Raw genomic sequence first — 18,579 nt, forward strand, 5'->3', positions numbered from 1 at the left:
CTTATCCGTTCGTTCGTTACCACTTAAGGAATCAGATTGGTAATAAAAGAAACAAGAGACATGAACATGTCTCCATAAGACCATAACAACGTTTGCAAAACGCCAAATTCATGGACGGGCCACACTCTTTTTTCTTCTATTCGAGTAGCTTCTAAATTTCATTTCAACCACACAGGAGTGATCTTGAACGTTGTTACCGACCTAATTCGTAGATTGAGAATATCGAGAAAAGAAACTGTTACTTCATTTACAAGGTAGCCAGCATGTCCTGGTGATACGGATCTGGAAAATAAACAAAACAATTCCTTTTGAACTCTTTCAACAACAAGTATTGCCTACAAGAAAAAAAGGGGTGCATGTGCAAACGCGTAAATTGCTCGTAATATTCTAGCGTAGTCAGTAGTATACGAGCCAGTAACATCACCCACATCGTGCAGATTCCACAACTATTGTCCGGACAAAAAGCTTATGAAGAATAAGAATCAGATTGATGTACAGGTAATGAAATGCAGTTAGGTAGGTGCCTAGTGCCAAGGCTGACTCTAAGCCAAAGCTTATGAAGTGTAGTGGAGTATGGACAAACATATGTTTTGGTGCCTTAGGCGTCCAAACACAAGACAGGGCCTGCCTAGTGTAATTAGCTTTGGTAATATATATTTATAGACAATCTAGGATCTTAACCAAAAAAGACAATCAAGGATAAGGGCAGTGTATATTAACTAACATTGGGCCGAGTAATTGCATCACTGTTTTCAAGCCAAGGTATCTGGAAGCAGCTCCTGCAAAGCCTGTGTGATCAATTAAAGGTAACCCTAAAATCACCATGTAGTTTCCACCAGCTCATAAGCCATAGGATGGAGAAAGTAATTAACTACATGCTTTGCTGCAAGCAGAGCTGCTCGAGATTCCAATTTAATTAAATATTACTACATCTTGTAACGGTTCATTTGTCTTAAAGCTTCTCAAATCACCATCCGATCTCGAAACATAATTGTAGCAATGAAAATAACATAAAACGAAACAAACATTCATAAATAATAATAATCAAAAGGACCAAGGATGATCAGCAGATAATACAAAAAAAAGTTTTACTACAATCTGTTCTAAGAGAATAATAATAATAATCACAAGTTTGACAACAACAACAACAGTGTTACATGATCTAATCAAATTTCACAAAAAGTTTTTTCTTGTCATTTCACCTTTGCACTCACACAAACCTCTTTTGACTGAAGTAGACAGTCACAAGGGAAGAAAAACTTACATTTTAAGGGTCAAGCTTGCACAGATAAATAAGGTTTTCCCTCACTAATCTGCGGTTTTTGCTGCTAGCCAGAGTAAGTCAACTCATTGTTTCAGGAGTTGAGTTTTAAGCAGAGATTGGTTCGTATGGGTATGAAAGCCACGGGTGCTTGAGAGCCTCTGATGCAGAAGGACGCTTCTTTGGGTTTATCTCAAGAAGATGAGCCACAAAGTCTGTGAATCCTTGGTCTCCCATTGGTAGCCTATGTCTCAATGATGTTCTTTTAGGTATCAGATACTCCAACCTGTTGCTTTCCTGCAAATAAAGTGATTCAGAAAATGTTCTTATTAGCAGCATATCCTTCAACATCAAGAGCTACAGGAGTTTCTGGAGTTCTTCTCACCTGATTCCGCTCGTAGAGCATTCTGTTTTTAGTAAAGTACTTGTGGGAATCACGTCCCTTGGTAAGCATTTCCTGATCGATAGTTCCTATGATTCCCATAACCCTTGCTAGCAAACTCGCTGGAGAATCATTCTGGAAAAGAACCTGCAAACACACAACTCCACAAAATCAACAACCAATCCAAGACAGTATAACGTTTTCAAACTATACCTTTATCTCAAGCAAACGTTAGTATAAATGATAGGATTTGATGCATTAGCACTACAGAAATTGCAGAAACTTACATTGCCAGTACACAGTTCAGCTAAAATGCATCCAAGAGACCACACGTCTATCTTTTTATCATAAGGAAGTCCCAAGATTACTTCTGGTGCTCTATATGACCTCGACTGAACATACGAGCATAGGTGATCCGTCTCGAAACAGCTACTACCAAGGTCGATGACTTTTATCTCACACCTGCTGTAGCTTTTCACCAATATGTTCTCAGGCTTCAAATCACAGTGTACGAGTCCAAGCCCATGTAGAAACTGAAGTGCCTCAAGGCATTGGATAGTGATTGACTGTACACAAAAGGTTCAAAAGGGATCAGGAATCCGCTAGATATATGTTACCTGTGGCTAAATGGTGATGATGAAATGGACTAACCTGCAATCTTGGCATTGTGAAATAAACTTCACCACCTGATTCTCTGTTAAATTTGTGGAATTCGTATAGATTGGCCTTAAGTAGTTCACACACAATTAGCAAATGCTCCTGCAAAATAAACCATTATTTCAAAACAACCCCTCAGACACACCATTATATAAAAAGTACTAAAGGCTAAAATTGTTGAAGAAAAAGACATCTAACCAGAGATTAATGTACAGCTTACCCGGTAGTAAAAGTAATCATACAAGCGGAGAAGATGGTATTTGTCAGCAGGATCATGCTTATTGACATACTTCAAAAGTTTTATCTCGTCAAGACTCTGGTCAAAGAAGTCTTTGTTGTTCTTTATGATTTTTATACAAACGTCCATTCCTGTCTGCAAGTCATGCGCTTGTATGGCTTTGCTGAAGGCTGCTGATCCAAGGTACTCAGTCACATGGTAACGCCCAGCAATTACCGAATTTAAAACCACGTGGAAGTTCTTTTCCTCTTCGAAACCAGTCCTGATTAAACAAATAATAAGAAAGCAGTACTCAGACCCTAAAAGTTAAATGAGAGATCTTACCTGTTTTTTCTATGAACGATTTTGAGGTTAAAAGTTTCAAACTCCTCCTCTTGAGCCTTAATTTGTCTTACTTGCTCTTGTACAGCCACTGCCTCTTCATCATCAATAGCTGTCGCATTGTCATCCTCTCTTTCACTGCTATCGTTTCTATCATCTTCTTTATCAGCACGCTTTCTTTCTTCGCAAGCGTAATTTGACAGAGAAGAGGGAGATGTTGGATTATCTTCTTTCACGGAGCTTTGAGAACTTGACGAATCGCTACTCTTCCGTCTCCAAGTTGCAACCATATCATCATTAGCTGTTGTAGCACTCAAACGCTCGGCGTTCTTATCTCTTATCACCGTTTTGTTATTGCCTGACCATAATGATTTACTAGACTCTGCGTGCATCAACTGCCCATCTTTCCGCGACGAGCCAAATGAAAAACCTCCTCCATCAGTTTGAGTCTTCACATGAAAACTCTCGCCTGAATCATTATCTACAATGTAATCTTTCTGTTTATTCTTGTTTTCCCCATCAATATGTTTCTTGTCTGACTCAGAGTAAAGCTGCCTAAACCTGGATACTACAGCATCATGATCACGGGTGTACTCAAAATCTCCCTCGCTGCTCCCTCCAGCCAAACTTTCACGTACTTCACTCCCAAAATCAGCTGCATCGCTGTTAATACCCACACCAATCGACCTGACTGAATCATGCTGGTCATCTTCGAGGCAAACATCATCAAGATGAGACTTTCGATGAACATTTACTCCTTTCTTATCACCACCCAACGTGAGAAGTTCATTCGTCTGAGCTACAAACCCCTGCCAAACAGGCTCATTACGCATCGAACTGAGCACTTCCTCATCCATCAATTGCCCATCATATTGGGATATTAAATCATTCTCCTTGCTAGCTGGATAGATCTCTGAGACGGTCAGTCTTCTGTCATTTTCTGAAGAGATAGGTTCGGTATCTTTTGCTTGAGGGTACTGTTCGCCAGATAGATAAGAAGCCTCCTCTGTATAAGACTGATCTTCTTCCTCGTCTTTGGTTGTATCTCTTTCATGGTGATCAGGACTTCCCCGGGTCGTCCCTTTCTCGTGATCACTTGGATAATCAATCTCATGGGCAAGAAACCATGTTTCGTCCTCGATAGGTTGTCTGACATAACCAATGTCGTCATCATCCTCATACTCGTCAGAGTCCCAGTATTCATTACGGTAATCAACAGATTCACTCAAACCATCACCGATGGTAGCAAATCCAGACACAAGATCTGATGCATCTTCTGCTATTCCCTGACTTACTGAAAGCCAGTTTCCCCCAGCCGATTTTTTTCCACCTACAGTAAATGAGATCATAGGGAGATTAAAGCGTTACTTTCACACCTTAGCTAAAACAGATATGGTTAAGGTAAAACTAACCTGATGAGCTGATTTCTTGTCCAATGGGAACATCAAGGTACGAACCTATGAGAAGGGCCTCCTCCTCATCATTGATTAGCCTTGAACCAGAACCATCACGCTCAAACTTTTCTTCACAGTAAAGACTCAGAGGATTGTCTTCAGACTTGAGCTTAACAGGAGGCAACCTAGGGAACTCTTCCTTCCGGGCATCATAGACAAGCGGGAAACCTAAACTACTTATGCTCTTGTCATCAAAAGTAGATTGAGTTTTACCAAAGAATAAAGCTCTAGCCACCTCACTCTCCTGCTGTTTGATCGCCTCCCTTACATCACTAGTGTCTGTCTTTTTCTTTCCCTCTCTTTTGTCCAAACTGGTAGCCAGATTGTAGCTGGTTGATGCACCCCCTCTTGAAGATCCGAAAAGAGTCTCCACAGAACACTCTTTCCAGTTATCTGAGGTTCTTGTATCTAAGACATCTTCAGTTCTTAAGAGAACGCTGCCCATATAGTTTTCATGCTTTCCAAAATTTTCAATTAGCCTATCAGTCTCATTTACTTTGGATCCGGAGTTGCCTTTACTAGTACTCCCAGACCAAGAAGCAGTCTTATTACCAAAGAAAACAATATCTTCACCAGTCTCCACAACCTTCTTATCAATATCAGCAACATCCCCACGCCGTGACTGTTCCAACGCATACAAATCCACCAAACTGCTACCACCAACATCATCAGCGCTTCGACAAGAGTCCAACGTACCATTACCTGAAGTAGTAGTAAATTTACAGGAACGCGCATCAGGAGCAGCAGCAGGAGGATCACCTGAGTTTTCAGAGAACGTGAAACTCATCTCCCTCGATATAACCTTCTTACTAGGCTTCTCACCGTTCTCCCATTTGGTTACAGACCCATTGGCGCCAGTCCCAAAGTCCACCTCTTTCACAATAAGCTCCTTGGAGACTTCACTATCCCTTGGCTCTAAACCTTTACTTGAATCTTTCTCCTCTACAATAAGCTTCTGGAGGAACCCGTTTAAGTCAGAGCGGTTGTTGAGCTCGTTACGCAGAGCTTCCTCTGCCTTAGAGAAACGGTTCTTTTTGAGAAAGTCTAGAATCCCATCTACAGAGCCTTGGTTCGTCATTGTAATAACAATCCTGTAACCAAACATAACAAAGATCAAAACTTTTCTTCTGTTTCAGATTACACAAACAAACCCTCAACCGAAAAAAACAATTTTGAAGAAACGAAACAAAGACTCACGCTTGCTCATACGGAACGAAGCGAGCTCCAACGCGCAATCGAAGAATCTGGAAAACAGCTGGAGATCCGAGGAAGAAGTGGATCGAACGAGAGATGAAATGCGCTTAGAGATCAACGAAGACGAAGCCCCACGTTGAGGTTTGAATGGATGTAAATGATTTTTGGGGACATTTACTGGAAAATTTTTAAAGTTCCTAAATTTAAATTAGGGTTCTTTCTTTCTCCCCAATCCTTTTGCTATATTACATCTGCTAACATACGCTAACATACGCACATTTCGCCAGAATATGATATATTGCTATAATCTAAAGATTCGACAACCCTTTTTCTCATTTGTTGATTTTTTTTTAATCCGTTATTTTTAACTAACGGATTAATAGTTAGATAGACAACTAAAAGTTAAAACTGGACAGCTGAATAAAATATGTTTGAATTTGAACATAATTGCTTCAAGCCAAAACTAAACAAGTCTTTAAGAAATAGTTTTGTAGCTTTTCTTTGTTAGTTTCTTTTCCTTGAATCATGACCAAAAAAAAAAGAAAAAGGAAAAAAAAACATACAGTTAACTTCTTTGCACTGAATCTTTTAACTCTTTAAATCAAATCAGAACCATTTGTTCAACTGTTACATGATTATTATCCGGTTCAATCAAACTCATGTTTAATAGTTTCATATCTGCATTTCGGTTTACTTGTTCGGTTTAGCAAATAGTTTCATACCCACTATTACAGGAATCAATCAAACAAATAACAAACTTACTAGTTTCTTCTCCTTTCTCTCCTCTCTCTTACTTTGATCTTCATCTCATCTTTATCCTCTCTTCAAACTCCGTGGACTCAGGTTCTTCAGGGAATCCTCTTCTTCCTATTGGTCATCCTAGAGCGGTTTCCCCTTCTTTCTATCCTACTATCCCATCAGCATATTACGCTCGAAATGAATTAAAATATATGCATATATTCATTTTCAACATTATATTCTCATTCACAAAATATTTGTTTTACAATAATAAATTACTTAACAAATCCAATAACATATCTGAATAATAAACATAATTTCCTCTTTTCTATGAAATCATTATCTAAACTTTGAGTATCTATATTTTTGTCCTAGAACATATTCGCATTTTCAAACTTGTATTGAGATATTTTAAAATATAACAAAATAATGGTAAAAAAATAAAATATGATAATTTAATTGTAATGTTATGCGAAATAAACATCAATAAACATGTCAGTAATAAAGTATAAGAAAATAATTATACCAACGCTACCTGACTTTGCCTTAGCATAGAAACCTGATGAATACCAACTTCCTACTGTAGATGCTTCATGGTCTGAAGACAATCTACGGACTAAGAACACATCAAATCACATTAAGTGCAACCAAAGACAGAGCAGTGCATGAAACATTACCTTATAGAGTACAAAGCCAATGGCCGCCATAGAAATACAAATGGTATAGCTCTATGAAAAACTCTCACGATTCTACAAATGTCAATAACATATACTGTATAAGATAGCTCCTTGTGTACTAAGGGAAGATGTTGTCTGTATTGTGTATGTTTGTTTAGTGCAATAAAAGTCTATTCTTTCTGCAATTAGTTTTGTTTTTTGTGTAGTCGGAGGGGGTTGCCTCACTGAGCTAGTGACATTACCTTAGTTACAGAATAAGTAGAAGTTGAATTATGGCTAATCACCAGTGAGAGCTCGAGGGGCCGGGTATGGTCAATGGTGGAGAGCGACATGCCTCACTGAGCTAGTGATATAACCCATGTCTCGGACGTTCTAACAGTGTTTTTGTTTGAGTGGGAGTTATTGATTATTGTAGTAAATGGAATTAAAAGCAAGACCATGTGTTATTGGATTAGTGATTTTTAAATCTTTGCCCAAATCATCTGTTATTCATTTACTAGTTTTTAATACTAGTTGAAATTCAGTATTATTTACTTTTTTCATCAAATTTCGATGGATTTGAAAATAATTCTATGTTAAAAGTACGAAGACATAAATCCGAGAAGAATCTATAAATTTGTAAATAATAATTAAAATCCACTAGTTTAGAAATAGTTAAAATTTACATATTTATAAGTTTTCAAATCATTTTAACTTAAAATACATAAATGAATAACACCATTTAGTTTGTCTGTTGTTTGTCGGTTTTACTTTGGTTTAACTTTGTAACCTAACTAGTTTTCCGTTTGGGCAGTTTTTTTTTTTTTGGTTTTGTAATCTATTGTTTCACAAAAATGTCATTGTAAGATTATTTTTGTTTTTGTCTTAAAGAGTGTCATTCTACATTTCTAATGTAATTTTACGTATTTAATCTATTTTTATTCTTTCGAAAAACTAATATATTTTTATTTAAATTATTTTATTTAGTAATTGCAAAATAAAGAAGGACATATATATTTAAAAAAAAAATAATTTGTATGAAATATGTTAGCATTTTATGTTAAACGGAAGAAGTATTACTAAAACATACATTGAAATATACTATGAACTTATATTCATTTATGCATATTATTAGATAGGAAAGTATATGCATAGATCTTGGTCCACATGGACCACAACATAAACCCCAAGAAAAGCAAAAAAAAGGTACAAAATCTGATTTTGCTCTCAACATATAAAAATCAAAGCATATTCTTTTTTGTTTACTTGCACACTTAGCTAGCTTTTCCAACGAATAATCTTCTCCCTCTTCCTTCTCCTTCTACCCTGTCCCCTTCCACAGCATATTCATTAACTCAACGTATCCTATATATACCTTGTGATTATCACACCATGTTTCAGCAAAAACTACTTCATCTCAATCATTTCAATCTCCTTGAGGAAAAGTTTGATCCCTTCTTGTTGTTTCTGTACCAAAAGAAATGGCTTCTTCCTCATCTCCAACAACGCTTCAAAGATCGGATTCAATCGCTGACAAAATGCCTGATGCATTGAAACAAAGTCGGTATCATATGAAGAGATGTTTTGCCAGGTTTTCTACAACTTTCAACATCACATTATTGATTAGTTTTTTTTTCTTTGCTATATTTTGGATCCCTTATATATATGTTTTTATGTGTGGAAATATGTTGTAGCTTTGTTAAAGGAGGAAAGAAGCTAATGAAGCGTGAGAATCTAATGAATGAGATAGAAAAATGTATAGAAGATAGCAATGACCGCAAGAAGATTATGGAGGGACTGTTTGGTTACATTCTCACATGTACTCAGGTAATATATCATCTTCATTACCATTTGCAATTAAGACAAGGTTTAATCAGTTGCATGGTTTATTTTTCTCTGTTTTAACTACTCAGGAAGCAGCAGTGGTTCCACCCTTTGTTGCTTTGGCCGCAAGGCCCGATCCTGGTTTCTGGGAATATGTTAAGGTCAACGCTGGAGATCTATCAGTGGATGAAATCACAGCCACGGATTACTTGAAGCTCAAGGAATCTGTTTTTGACGAGTCATGGTTAGTAAACAAGAGCAATATGTGTTACTTAAAAAAGCTCAAGGAATCTTATCTTTTTTTTTTCCAAAATGTTTTGTAGGGCTAAGGATGAAAATGCATTGGAGTTAGACTTTGGAGCGATTGATTTCACAACTCCTAGGCTTAATCTTTCTTCTTCGATTGGAAATGGAGCTGATTACATCTCTAAGTTTATATCTTCTAAGCTTGGAGGCAACACTGATAAACTAGAACCTTTGCTGAACTACTTGCTTCGCCTTAACCACCATGGAGAGGTCTTGACCTTATCATATTCTTGTTTTTATTTTGACTTACTTTCTTCACAAGTTAACTCATTCATGGTAATTTATGTCTTCAGAATCTCATGATCAATGAAGGTATCAACACAGTTGCAAAGCTCAAAAAATCTCTGATGCTTGCTGTGAATGTAGTCTCCACTTACCCTAAACACACACCTTATGAAACTTTCTCTCCAAGGTACTGGTCAAGATTCTTGTATCTTCTTAGAAAAACTGGAACAAGGATGTAATTAATAAGGTTGCTTTCTTAGGTTGAAGGAAATGGGATTTGAGAAAGGTTGGGGAAACACATCAGAGAGAGTGAGAGAAACCATGGTTATGCTCTCAGAAGTTCTAGAAGCACCAGACAGTGTGAAGCTAGATTTGCTCTTTAGCAGACTTCCCACAGTGTTCAACGTTGTGATATTCTCTGTCCATGGCTATTTTGGTCAGCAAGACGTACTAGGTTTACCAGATACCGGAGGCCAGGTACTTGCATAACAAGTCTTCAATTTTATTAACAAGAGGAACCTTACTGGTTTAACATTGGTGTTATGATGATCATATAGGTTGTTTACATTCTTGACCAAGTAAGAGCATTGGAAGAAGAGCTGCTCATTCGAATTAACCAACAAGGTCTCGGATTCAAGCCCCAGATTCTTGTGGTGACACGGTTGATACCAGAAGCAAGAGGCACAAAGTGCGATCAAGAACTAGAAGCCATTGAAGGAACCAAGCATTCTCATATCCTCAGAGTTCCTTTTGTTACAGATAAAGGAACCCTCCGTCAATGGGTTTCTCGGTTCGATATATATCCTTACCTGGAGAGATTTACTCAGGACGCAACGAGCAAGATTCTTCAACGCTTTGAGTGCAAGCCTGACCTCATCATTGGAAACTACACAGATGGGAACTTGGTTGCATCTCTAATGGCCACCAAACTCGGTGTCACTCAAGGAACCATTGCTCATGCGTTGGAGAAGACAAAGTACGAAGATTCAGATGCAAAGTGGACAGAACTAGACCCTAAATACCATTTCTCTTGCCAATTCACAGCTGATTTAATCGCAATGAATGTCACTGACTTCATCATTACCAGCACATATCAAGAAATAGCAGGAAGGTTCGTTCTCTTTTTCTATATTACATCTCATTAGAATTCAAACTCATAAATCTATAACTTGTGCAGCAAGGAAAGACCAGGACAGTATGAGAGTCACACTGCCTTCACAATGCCTGGTCTATGTAGAGTTGTCTCTGGCATTGATGTGTTTGATCCAAAGTTCAACATTGCTGCTCCTGGCGCCGATCAATCTGTTTACTTCCCTTACACAGAGAAGCAAAAAAGATTGACTAAGTTTCATCCTTCTATACAAGAACTGCTTTACAATGAGAAAGACAATAATGAACACATGTAAGTAGTACTCTCATTACAAATAATGAAACACTACACTATATGGTTTTTGTGTTTAACCTAACTTGTTTGTTGATACAGGGGATACCTTGCGGAAAGAGAGAAACCAATCATCTTCTCCATGGCGAGACTAGACACAGTGAAGAACATAACCGGTTTGGTTGAATGGTATGGTAAAGACAAGAGACTAAGAGAGATGGCTAACCTTGTAGTTGTTGCTGGATTCTTCGACATGTCGAAATCTAATGATAGAGAGGAGAAAGCTGAGATAAAGAAGATGCATGATCTCATTGAAAAGTATAACCTCAAGGGGAAGTTCAGATGGATAGCTGCTCAAACTGATAGATATAGAAACAGTGAGCTTTACAGGTGCATTGCTGATACAAAAGGAGTCTTTGTTCAACCTGCTTTATATGAAGCTTTTGGCTTAACGGTTATTGAAGCCATGAACTGTGGACTACCAACATTTGCCACGAATCAAGGTGGACCGGCTGAGATAATCGTTGATGGTGTCTCTGGTTTCCACATTGATCCCAACAATGGTGATGAGTCTGTTGCCAGGATTGGAGACTTCTTCAGCAAGTGCAGTACAGATGGTTTGTATTGGGATACTATCTCTAAGGCTGGTCTCAAACGTATCTATGAGTGGTAAATAAACTTTACTTAACTCTTAAAATGCAAATGTTGTCACATTACATTTGCTTATTCTTAGGTTTTGTACCGTCTTTGTAGCTACACATGGAAGATCTATGCAGAGAAGTTGTTGAAAATGGGAAGCATATATGGATTCTGGAGACAAGTGAATGAAGATCAGAAGAAAGCTAAGCAGAGATACATTGACATGCTTTACAATCTCCAGTTCAAACCATTGGTGAGTTTCTTTTTTATTATCATCTGAAGATTTACTATTTATGCTATCTACAAAACTAACCTTTATCACTGCCTCACTGGTGTGCTTTCTTGTAGATCAAGAAAGTGACTATCCCTGAAGATAAATCTTTGCCTATGAGACTGGCTTCACTCCGTAACCTCCTTCCCAAGAAACCAGCATCTCTTGGAGGAGGAAGTAAGCAGAAGGAAGTCACAGAAACGAAACCAAAGAGTAAAGAAGGTCAAGAACGAGATGATGTCAAGGCAGGAGAAGGAGAGGTGAAAGAGGGGTTGCTTGCAGCTGAAGCATCAGAGAGGATAAAGAAAGTTGTAGAGACTTCTGAAGAGACACAGAGGCTAGAGAAGATGAAGATTGCGTACGGACAACAACGGAACCAAGGAGGTTCATCGGTTAGGAACTTGTTCTTGTCAGTAGTGGTTTGTCTCTACATCTGTTACATTTTGAAGCAGAGGTTCTTTGGAACTTACTCGGTTCAAGAGGATTAAAAGTAAATCAAAAAGCTGTAAATCTTTAATAAAGGAAAATATCATCAATGTAAAAGTTAATATATGAAAGTTATCGTCAGAAATAAAACTTTATGAATTATTATTTTTATGATGTTTTGGCTTACCAGATTGGACAACTTTAAATAACACGTGTACGTACTCTCTGCATGTATTAATTATGTAAACTTGCTGAACATATATTTGAATTAATTTGTTAAGATAATAAATAAAGCAATGAATCGGTCCATATGATAATTAAATTTGAGATAGCTATATGGAGCAAACGAATGCAGAGACTGTATGTGAAGTTTCACTTTGTTCAAGGTCCCAAAATAAATGTGGTAAGGTGGGAAACTTTATATCAATGCTTTAAAACTCTATTTAATTGCTTCTTCTTTATCAGATTAATGTAAATATTTAATGAATATAATATTAGGCATACATGAGTGGTAAATTAAAGACCAAAGTGATAATACTAGGGAATATGTAGATAACTTTTCTTCCTAAATAACTATCTCATCAATAGATTTATATTTTATGAATTGATGCATGACAAATTCATTATTCTATTTTTGCTTCATCAATAGATATATTTTCTTTTGAAAACGATCAATAGATATATTTCATTTACGTTATAGCATTTATAATCTCATCCGATACGTTTCCATTTCATCCAATAATGACAAGATAACTAACACAAGGAGAGAATTCTCAAATCAATTTTTGAGATTTGTATTTTGATCATCAGGCGTTTCTTTTCCGTCAACCTAATCAACTTACGAGCTTCTTATCGTTTTCTTCAGCTAATGTTTTGTCATTCCTTTTGTCAACGAAAGTTTGTAGAAGTATGTAGTAGTATTAAATTCACATTGTTGTCAAGTTCTCAAGTTTCAACCATATTTCTTTCTTCCACAGTTTTCCATTTTCAATGTATGTACATGTAACAAGTTTGACTTTTCTGATACATTATAAACTTTGAACTACGATTGGTTATTTGAATTTGGGAACTTCGTAAAAAATGAACGACAATTTTGAATAATATTTTGATGATCTAAATTAAAATATCTTAAAGCAGTAATGATACATTTCAAAAATTGATTTTTGGGTGTTACGTAATCTCTCCATTTCAAATTGATCAATGTTTTAAAAGAAAATTGTTTAAAAAAGATACACTTTTTTTTTAATTTTCAATGCATTTTTATTATGTAATAATGGTAAATTGTAAAAAAAAATTTAAAAAATTGTAATTATTGAATCTTGATTGGTTAAAAATTGTGAAAATAGTTAATCACAAAATAATGTATTTATAATCAAAATTTATGATATTTTCTTAATACGTAAAACATACTACATCTTTTTAAAATGGATGAAGTAATAATTCTCTAAACACATTTACAAATATCATAGTATGAAATGTTAATTAGGAAGATATTCGTTCTAGTAATTCATTTTTTTTTCTCAATATGAAAAATATTAAATATCATTAGGTTTTATAGTAAATATTTTCAAAATGTTACAATGATTTTATTTCAGTTAACTGAATGATAGTTTAATTATTAATTATAGCATGGTGATAGTTTAATTATTAATTATAGCATGGTGTAGATAAAACTGTATATCGTAGATTCTTGTAGATGGATAAAAGTATATGTTGCAACAACATCTATATAATTGTTGTCATGAATCATGATCGCACACATAAAATGACTAATACTTATGTACAGAAGCTGTAATAATTGGTATATTTACAAACTTAAAAAATTTAAGCAGTCCATAATTGTGAAAACGGGTATTGAATAACGAGTGATGTTGCAAAATAAAGATATGATTAAATCAGGCAAGACATGAATAATAGCCATCTTAAATAGAAAAAAAAAACCTCATAAACGTTCACCGCATTCAGAGTATTCAGTAAATAATATTTTATGATTAGCAATTTTATCTAAATTATGACCCATAGCAAATAAAAATACACCTTTTTTAATACTCGAGTTTAATGTCTTCTTCTTTGTTCACTATAGTTAATTAGTTATACAAGAAGTAACATTTGATAAAGAAAAGCAAACATAGTAGATATACACGAAACTGTCTAAAACATAGTATTTCATTTTTTTACATTTGTCTAGATTAGTAAATGATAACAATAGTAAACATTTAGTTCCTTTTTTGTTTTTACTATAAGACGTGAGGGGAAGTCGCCGGAGAAAGTGGTTAAAGCTCCCTTGCTTTTATCCAACCGCCGTCGATTAACCCTCCCTGGAGACAACAAACCCATCTCTTTCCAGAAAGAGTTAGTTGTGGAGAGAGAGAGAAAAAAAGGAGAAGAAGGTTGGTTCGGTCCTCTCTCTCTCCTATGGTGAGAGTACTACTTAGCAGTAATGGAAAGAACAAGAGACTTTAAAACCCCCTCTCTCTCTCTCCTATTAAAACCCCATCAGTTACACAATTTCTAAAGAGAGAGAGAGTTTAGGAATCTATTAATGAATGTGAAGAAGAAGCACAAAAAAAAAGGATTAAGAGAGGAGAAAGAAAACACTAATGGCGGCTTTAGGTGAGGAGGCTTAGAGCAAGTAGAGTTCATCACATCCTCTTTCTCTCTCTAGGGGGTGTGACATTATTACGGCCTAAAAACAGAGTTTTCTTCTCTCCCTGAATTATAGAGCAAAAAAAAAAAATCAATCAATCTTCATTTCATATATCAATGATTTGTTGCCTTAATCAAACCCTTTCACCTCCCGTAATCACCGCCTCTTTCTGATTCTCTTCCGTTTCGTTTTCCTTTTAACCTCTCTCTCTCTCTATCTCTCCCTTCTTGTAGGTGCAAAAACTTTATCTCTCTCTCTCTCTCTGTTTTTCTAGTGAGTCTGCGTTAATGGCGACAGTGGTGTAAATGGACCATTAACAGTTTATGGTTGTGTGAAAAACTAAGTAACCAAAAAAAAAAGAGAAAAGAGTCTTTACTCTTCTCTTGTTTGTGTCAAAAGAGGATGAGTTTCGTCGTCGGGGGAAGTGGTAGCGGCGGCGGAGACGGTGGTGGTGGTGGTGGTAGTAGCCAACGTCACGACGCGTCTGAAAGTGATAGGAAGAAGAAACGTTACCATCGTCATACTGCTCAACAGATTCAACGCCTCGAATCGTAATATTACTTCTCTTTAGTTTTGGTTCTGGGAATGTTATTCTTATAACCGTTTGAATGTTTGCAGGAGTTTTAGGGAGTGTCCTCATCCAGATGACAAACAGAGGAATCTACTTAGCAAAGAGTTGGGTTTGGCTCCAAGACAGATCAAGTTCTGGTTCCAGAACAGAAGAACTCAGCTTAAGGTTTTCTCTCTCTCTCTCTCTCTCTCTCTCTATCTATCTCTCAGCTTAAGTATTGTGATTGTGATTCATGTTCTTTTGTGTAGGCGCAACATGAGAGAGCAGACAACAGTGCACTAAAAGCAGAGAACGATAAGATTCGATGCGAAAACATAGCCATCAGAGAAGCTATCAAGCATGCTATATGCCCAAACTGTGGAGGCCCTCCCGTTAGTGAAGATCCTTACTTAGATGAGCAAAAGCTCCGCATGGAAAACGCACATCTCAGACAAGAGGTTTTTGTTTTTGTTTTTTGTTTTTTGTTTTTTGTCTTTTGTTTTGTCTTCATTTCTAATCTAAAATCTTTTTATTTTCAAACAGCTTGAAAGAATGTCAACAGTTGCATCAAAGTACATGGGAAGACCAATCTCATCTCACATCTCAACTCTACATCCAATGCACATCTCACCGTTGGATCTCTCCATGACTGGTCCTTCGCTTGATTTTGATCTTCTTCCAGGAAGCTCCATGTCTAGCAACTTCGCTGTATCTGACATGGACAAGCCTATCATGAACGACATTGCTTTGACTGCTATGGATGAATTGCTCAGGCTTGTTCACACAAACGAGCCTCTGTGGAGTAGATCAGATGGACGCGGAGAGATTCTCAATCTTGGAAGCTATGAGAATGTTTTCCCAAGGTCAAGTAACCGAGGGAAGAACCATAACGTGAGAATTGAAGCGTCTAGGTCCTCTGGTATTGTTTTCATGAATGCTATGTCACTTGTCGACATGTTCATGGATAGTGTAAGTTAGCTGAAACATCTAACACAAATGGTGGCAGCATTTGCGATATAACGTTTTGTCCTTTTGTATATTCAGGCCAAGTGGGCAGAGCTGTTTCCTTCAATCGTTGCAGCTTCTAAAACACTTGCAGTGGTTTCTTCAGGAATGGGAGGTGGTACCCATGAGGGTGCATTGCATTTGGTAAACTTCTTTAACTTGTGATGAATCATTACCATTATTAGTTTCCTCATGCATTTGGTTTGTGTAGATGTATGAAGAGATGGAAGTGCTTTCTCCATTGGTAGCAACACGCGAGTTCTGCGAGCTACGCTACTGTCAGCAGATTGAGCAAGGGAGCTGGATAGTTGTGAACGTCTCATATCATCTTCCTCAGTTTGTTTCACACTCTCACTCCTATAGGTTTCCATCTGGATGCTTGATTCAGGACATGCCTAATGGATACTCCAAGGTTTGAGTTTGTTCTTTTCCCCTTTCTACTAAATTAGCATCTCCCTCAAGTTGATGATATGTAACAGGTTACTTGGGTTGAGCATACTGAAACCGAAGAGAAAGAACCGGTCCATGAGCTCTACAGAGAGATGGTTCACAAAGGGATTGCTTTTGGAGCTGAACGTTGGGTTACTACTCTCCAGAGAATGTGTGAAAGGTTTGCGTCTCTATTAGCACCAGCAGTTTCATCCCTCGGTGGAGGTAAGGCTGAATCAACATTTGCTAATCTAATTTTCTGAATGTTTTAATAAACGTTTTTTTTTTTTTGAGTTTCAGTGATTCCATCGCCGGAAGGGAAGAGAAGCATGATGAGACTTGCTCATAGGATGGTTAGCAACTACTGTATAAGTGTCAGCAGATCTAACAACACTCGCTCAACGGTTGTTGCGGAGCTGAATGATGTTGGTGTCCGTGTTACTGCACATAAGAGCCCTGAACCAAACGGCACTATCCTCTCTGCTGCTACCACTTTCTGGCTCCCAAACTCTCCTCAAAACGTCTTCAACTTCCTCAAAGACGAAAGAACTCGTCCTCAGGTAAACAACAGAACATATCTTTATAAGTAAAAAGACTGTTCCTATGTAATGAATAATTTCTTTGCTTTTTTTAGTGGGATGTTCTTTCAAATAGTAACGCGGTTCAAGAAGTTGCTCATATAGCAAACGGATCACATCCTGGTTGCTGCATATCAGTTCTACGTGTAAGCCTTGCCTCCTTCTCAATCTTTGTGCATGCATGGTTCTTGGTTTCTTGGCTGATGGAGTTTTGTTTTGCTATTAGGCATCGAGTGCATCACAGAGTAACAACATGCTGATTCTACAAGAAACCTCAATAGACTCATCAGGAGCACTTGTTGTGTACAGTCCTGTGGATTTATCAGCGCTGAACATTGCAATGAACGGTGACGATACTTCATACATTCACTCTTGTCCTCAGGCTTCGCAATCTCACCAGATGGAAACCGCAATAGTCCAAGTGCTGAGCAAGGAGGAGCCTCATCGTCAAGCGGTTATGGAGGAGGAGGGTCATTGATAACGGTTGGGTTTCAGATAATGGTTAGCAACTTACCGTCTGCTAAACTTAACATGGAGTCGGTAGAAACGGTTAATAACCTGATTGGAACCACAGTGCATCAGATTAAAACCGGGTTGAACAACTGTCCTAGTGCTTCAACTACAGCTTGATACAACAACCATTAAAAGCTCTTTTCTGCTTTTTCTTCTGGGTGTGTCTTTCTCTTCAATGATGGATCAGAGAAAGTGAATGCTCATAGAGAGAGAGAAGAAAGGGACATTAACTTCAAATTGTTCTGTTCTTGGACAAAACCTCATTTAAACAACCAGCTGGATTCTTACTCACCTTCCTCCTCCTCATCATCATCTCTCTTCATTTGTTGTTTCTTTTAATGAGATTTTTAGGTTCTTTTTTTTTTTATTACTATTATTATTGTTTTGGTTAGAAAACTGGAAGTCAAGAACGCACCATGCATGTTCAAACTTTCTTTGTATGGTTCGGGTATTGACTTCTATCGCAAGGTTTTTGTTTCTTTTGTGACAGTTAAAAGCGTTTAAACTTTGTTCATCTTTCCATTAAATGGTATGTGTTCTGCTTTTACCTTTTTCTTAAACCTTCCTCTTTGATCAAAGTGCGTCTGTTGATTGATCTAATTGTTGTTATGTGATGAAATGAGATCTCTGACAAGTGGATGACTTTTTGAAAGTTAGAAGGGAAGGTAACAAGAAATAGTTAATGATTTATAAATGTGATTTTCTTTTTGGTTGGTTTTGCTTTTAATGTAAGTTGTATTCGTACGGACCAATGAACCCATCACACTCTCTCATTGGTTTATAAATCTAATAAATTCACCTTGTAATGATCATCAAACTTATGGTGAAGATTCATGTCACGTCTCTCACCAACATAATAACGTCCAACGTGCGGTTTTGTTTTG

The 18,579-nt window shown here is 37.1% G+C and overlaps 3 protein-coding genes across 3 annotated transcripts; 2 read left to right on the forward strand and 1 right to left on the reverse strand.

Moving 5' to 3' along the window:
- Nucleotides 1-1,025: 1,025 nt before the first annotated feature.
- Nucleotides 1,026-5,764, reverse strand: LOC103830751. Its single transcript, XM_009106562.3, has 8 exons — nt 5,511-5,764; nt 4,272-5,404; nt 2,863-4,189; nt 2,521-2,800; nt 2,295-2,402; nt 1,931-2,209; nt 1,647-1,790; nt 1,026-1,558 (listed from the first exon to the last, which is right to left on the reverse strand). The coding sequence occupies exons 2-8, from the start codon at nt 5,389-5,391 to the stop codon at nt 1,370-1,372; spliced, it is 3,447 nt and encodes a 1,148-aa protein (XP_009104810.2). The 5' UTR covers nt 5,392-5,404; nt 5,511-5,764; the 3' UTR covers nt 1,026-1,369.
- A 1,133-nt stretch (nt 5,765-6,897) lies between these two features.
- On the forward strand, nt 6,898-12,147 carry LOC103830752 (sucrose synthase 6). The gene is made up of 11 exons (XM_009106563.2): nt 6,898-8,492; nt 8,596-8,728; nt 8,815-8,969; nt 9,049-9,241; nt 9,325-9,443; nt 9,517-9,733; nt 9,814-10,367; nt 10,434-10,658; nt 10,740-11,306; nt 11,391-11,529; nt 11,625-12,147. Exons 1-11 carry the CDS (start codon nt 8,383-8,385, stop codon nt 12,033-12,035), a joined length of 2,823 nt encoding a protein of 940 aa, XP_009104811.1. The 5' UTR covers nt 6,898-8,382; the 3' UTR covers nt 12,036-12,147.
- Nucleotides 12,148-15,022: 2,875 nt separating this feature from the next.
- On the forward strand, nt 15,023-18,249 carry LOC103830753 (homeobox-leucine zipper protein HDG11). Its single transcript, XM_009106564.3, is given in 11 exon segments — nt 15,023-15,171; nt 15,239-15,356; nt 15,440-15,628; nt 15,714-16,139; nt 16,215-16,319; nt 16,387-16,587; nt 16,655-16,829; nt 16,905-17,164; nt 17,239-17,328; nt 17,409-17,547; nt 17,550-18,249. Coding segments are annotated over 11 exon segments (2,115 nt in total). The 3' UTR covers nt 17,813-18,249.
- Nucleotides 18,250-18,579: the final 330 nt, after the last annotated feature.

Source organism: Brassica rapa, chromosome A07 (genome assembly GCF_000309985.2).
Source record: "Brassica rapa cultivar Chiifu-401-42 chromosome A07, CAAS_Brap_v3.01, whole genome shotgun sequence".
Taxonomy (NCBI): Eukaryota; Viridiplantae; Streptophyta; class Magnoliopsida; order Brassicales; family Brassicaceae; genus Brassica; species Brassica rapa.

Coding starts and splice junctions, on each gene's coding strand:
- LOC103830751 (XM_009106562.3), bottom strand. CDS start 5,391: ATGACGAACCAAGGCTCTGTAGATGGGATTCTAGACTTTCTCAAAAAG. Junction 2,403..2,520: donor ATGATTACTTTTACTACCGG/GTAAGCTGTACA, acceptor TTTATTTTGCAG/GAGCATTTGCTAATTGTGTG. Junction 1,791..1,930: donor CTGAACTGTGTACTGGCAAT/GTAAGTTTCTGC, acceptor GTGTGTTTGCAG/GTTCTTTTCCAGAATGATTC.
- LOC103830752 (XM_009106563.2), top strand. CDS start 8,383: ATGGCTTCTTCCTCATCTCCAACAACGCTTCAAAGATCGGATTCAATC. Junction 8,729..8,814: donor ACATTCTCACATGTACTCAG/GTAATATATCAT, acceptor TTAACTACTCAG/GAAGCAGCAGTGGTTCCACC. Junction 8,970..9,048: donor TCTGTTTTTGACGAGTCATG/GTTAGTAAACAA, acceptor AATGTTTTGTAG/GGCTAAGGATGAAAATGCAT.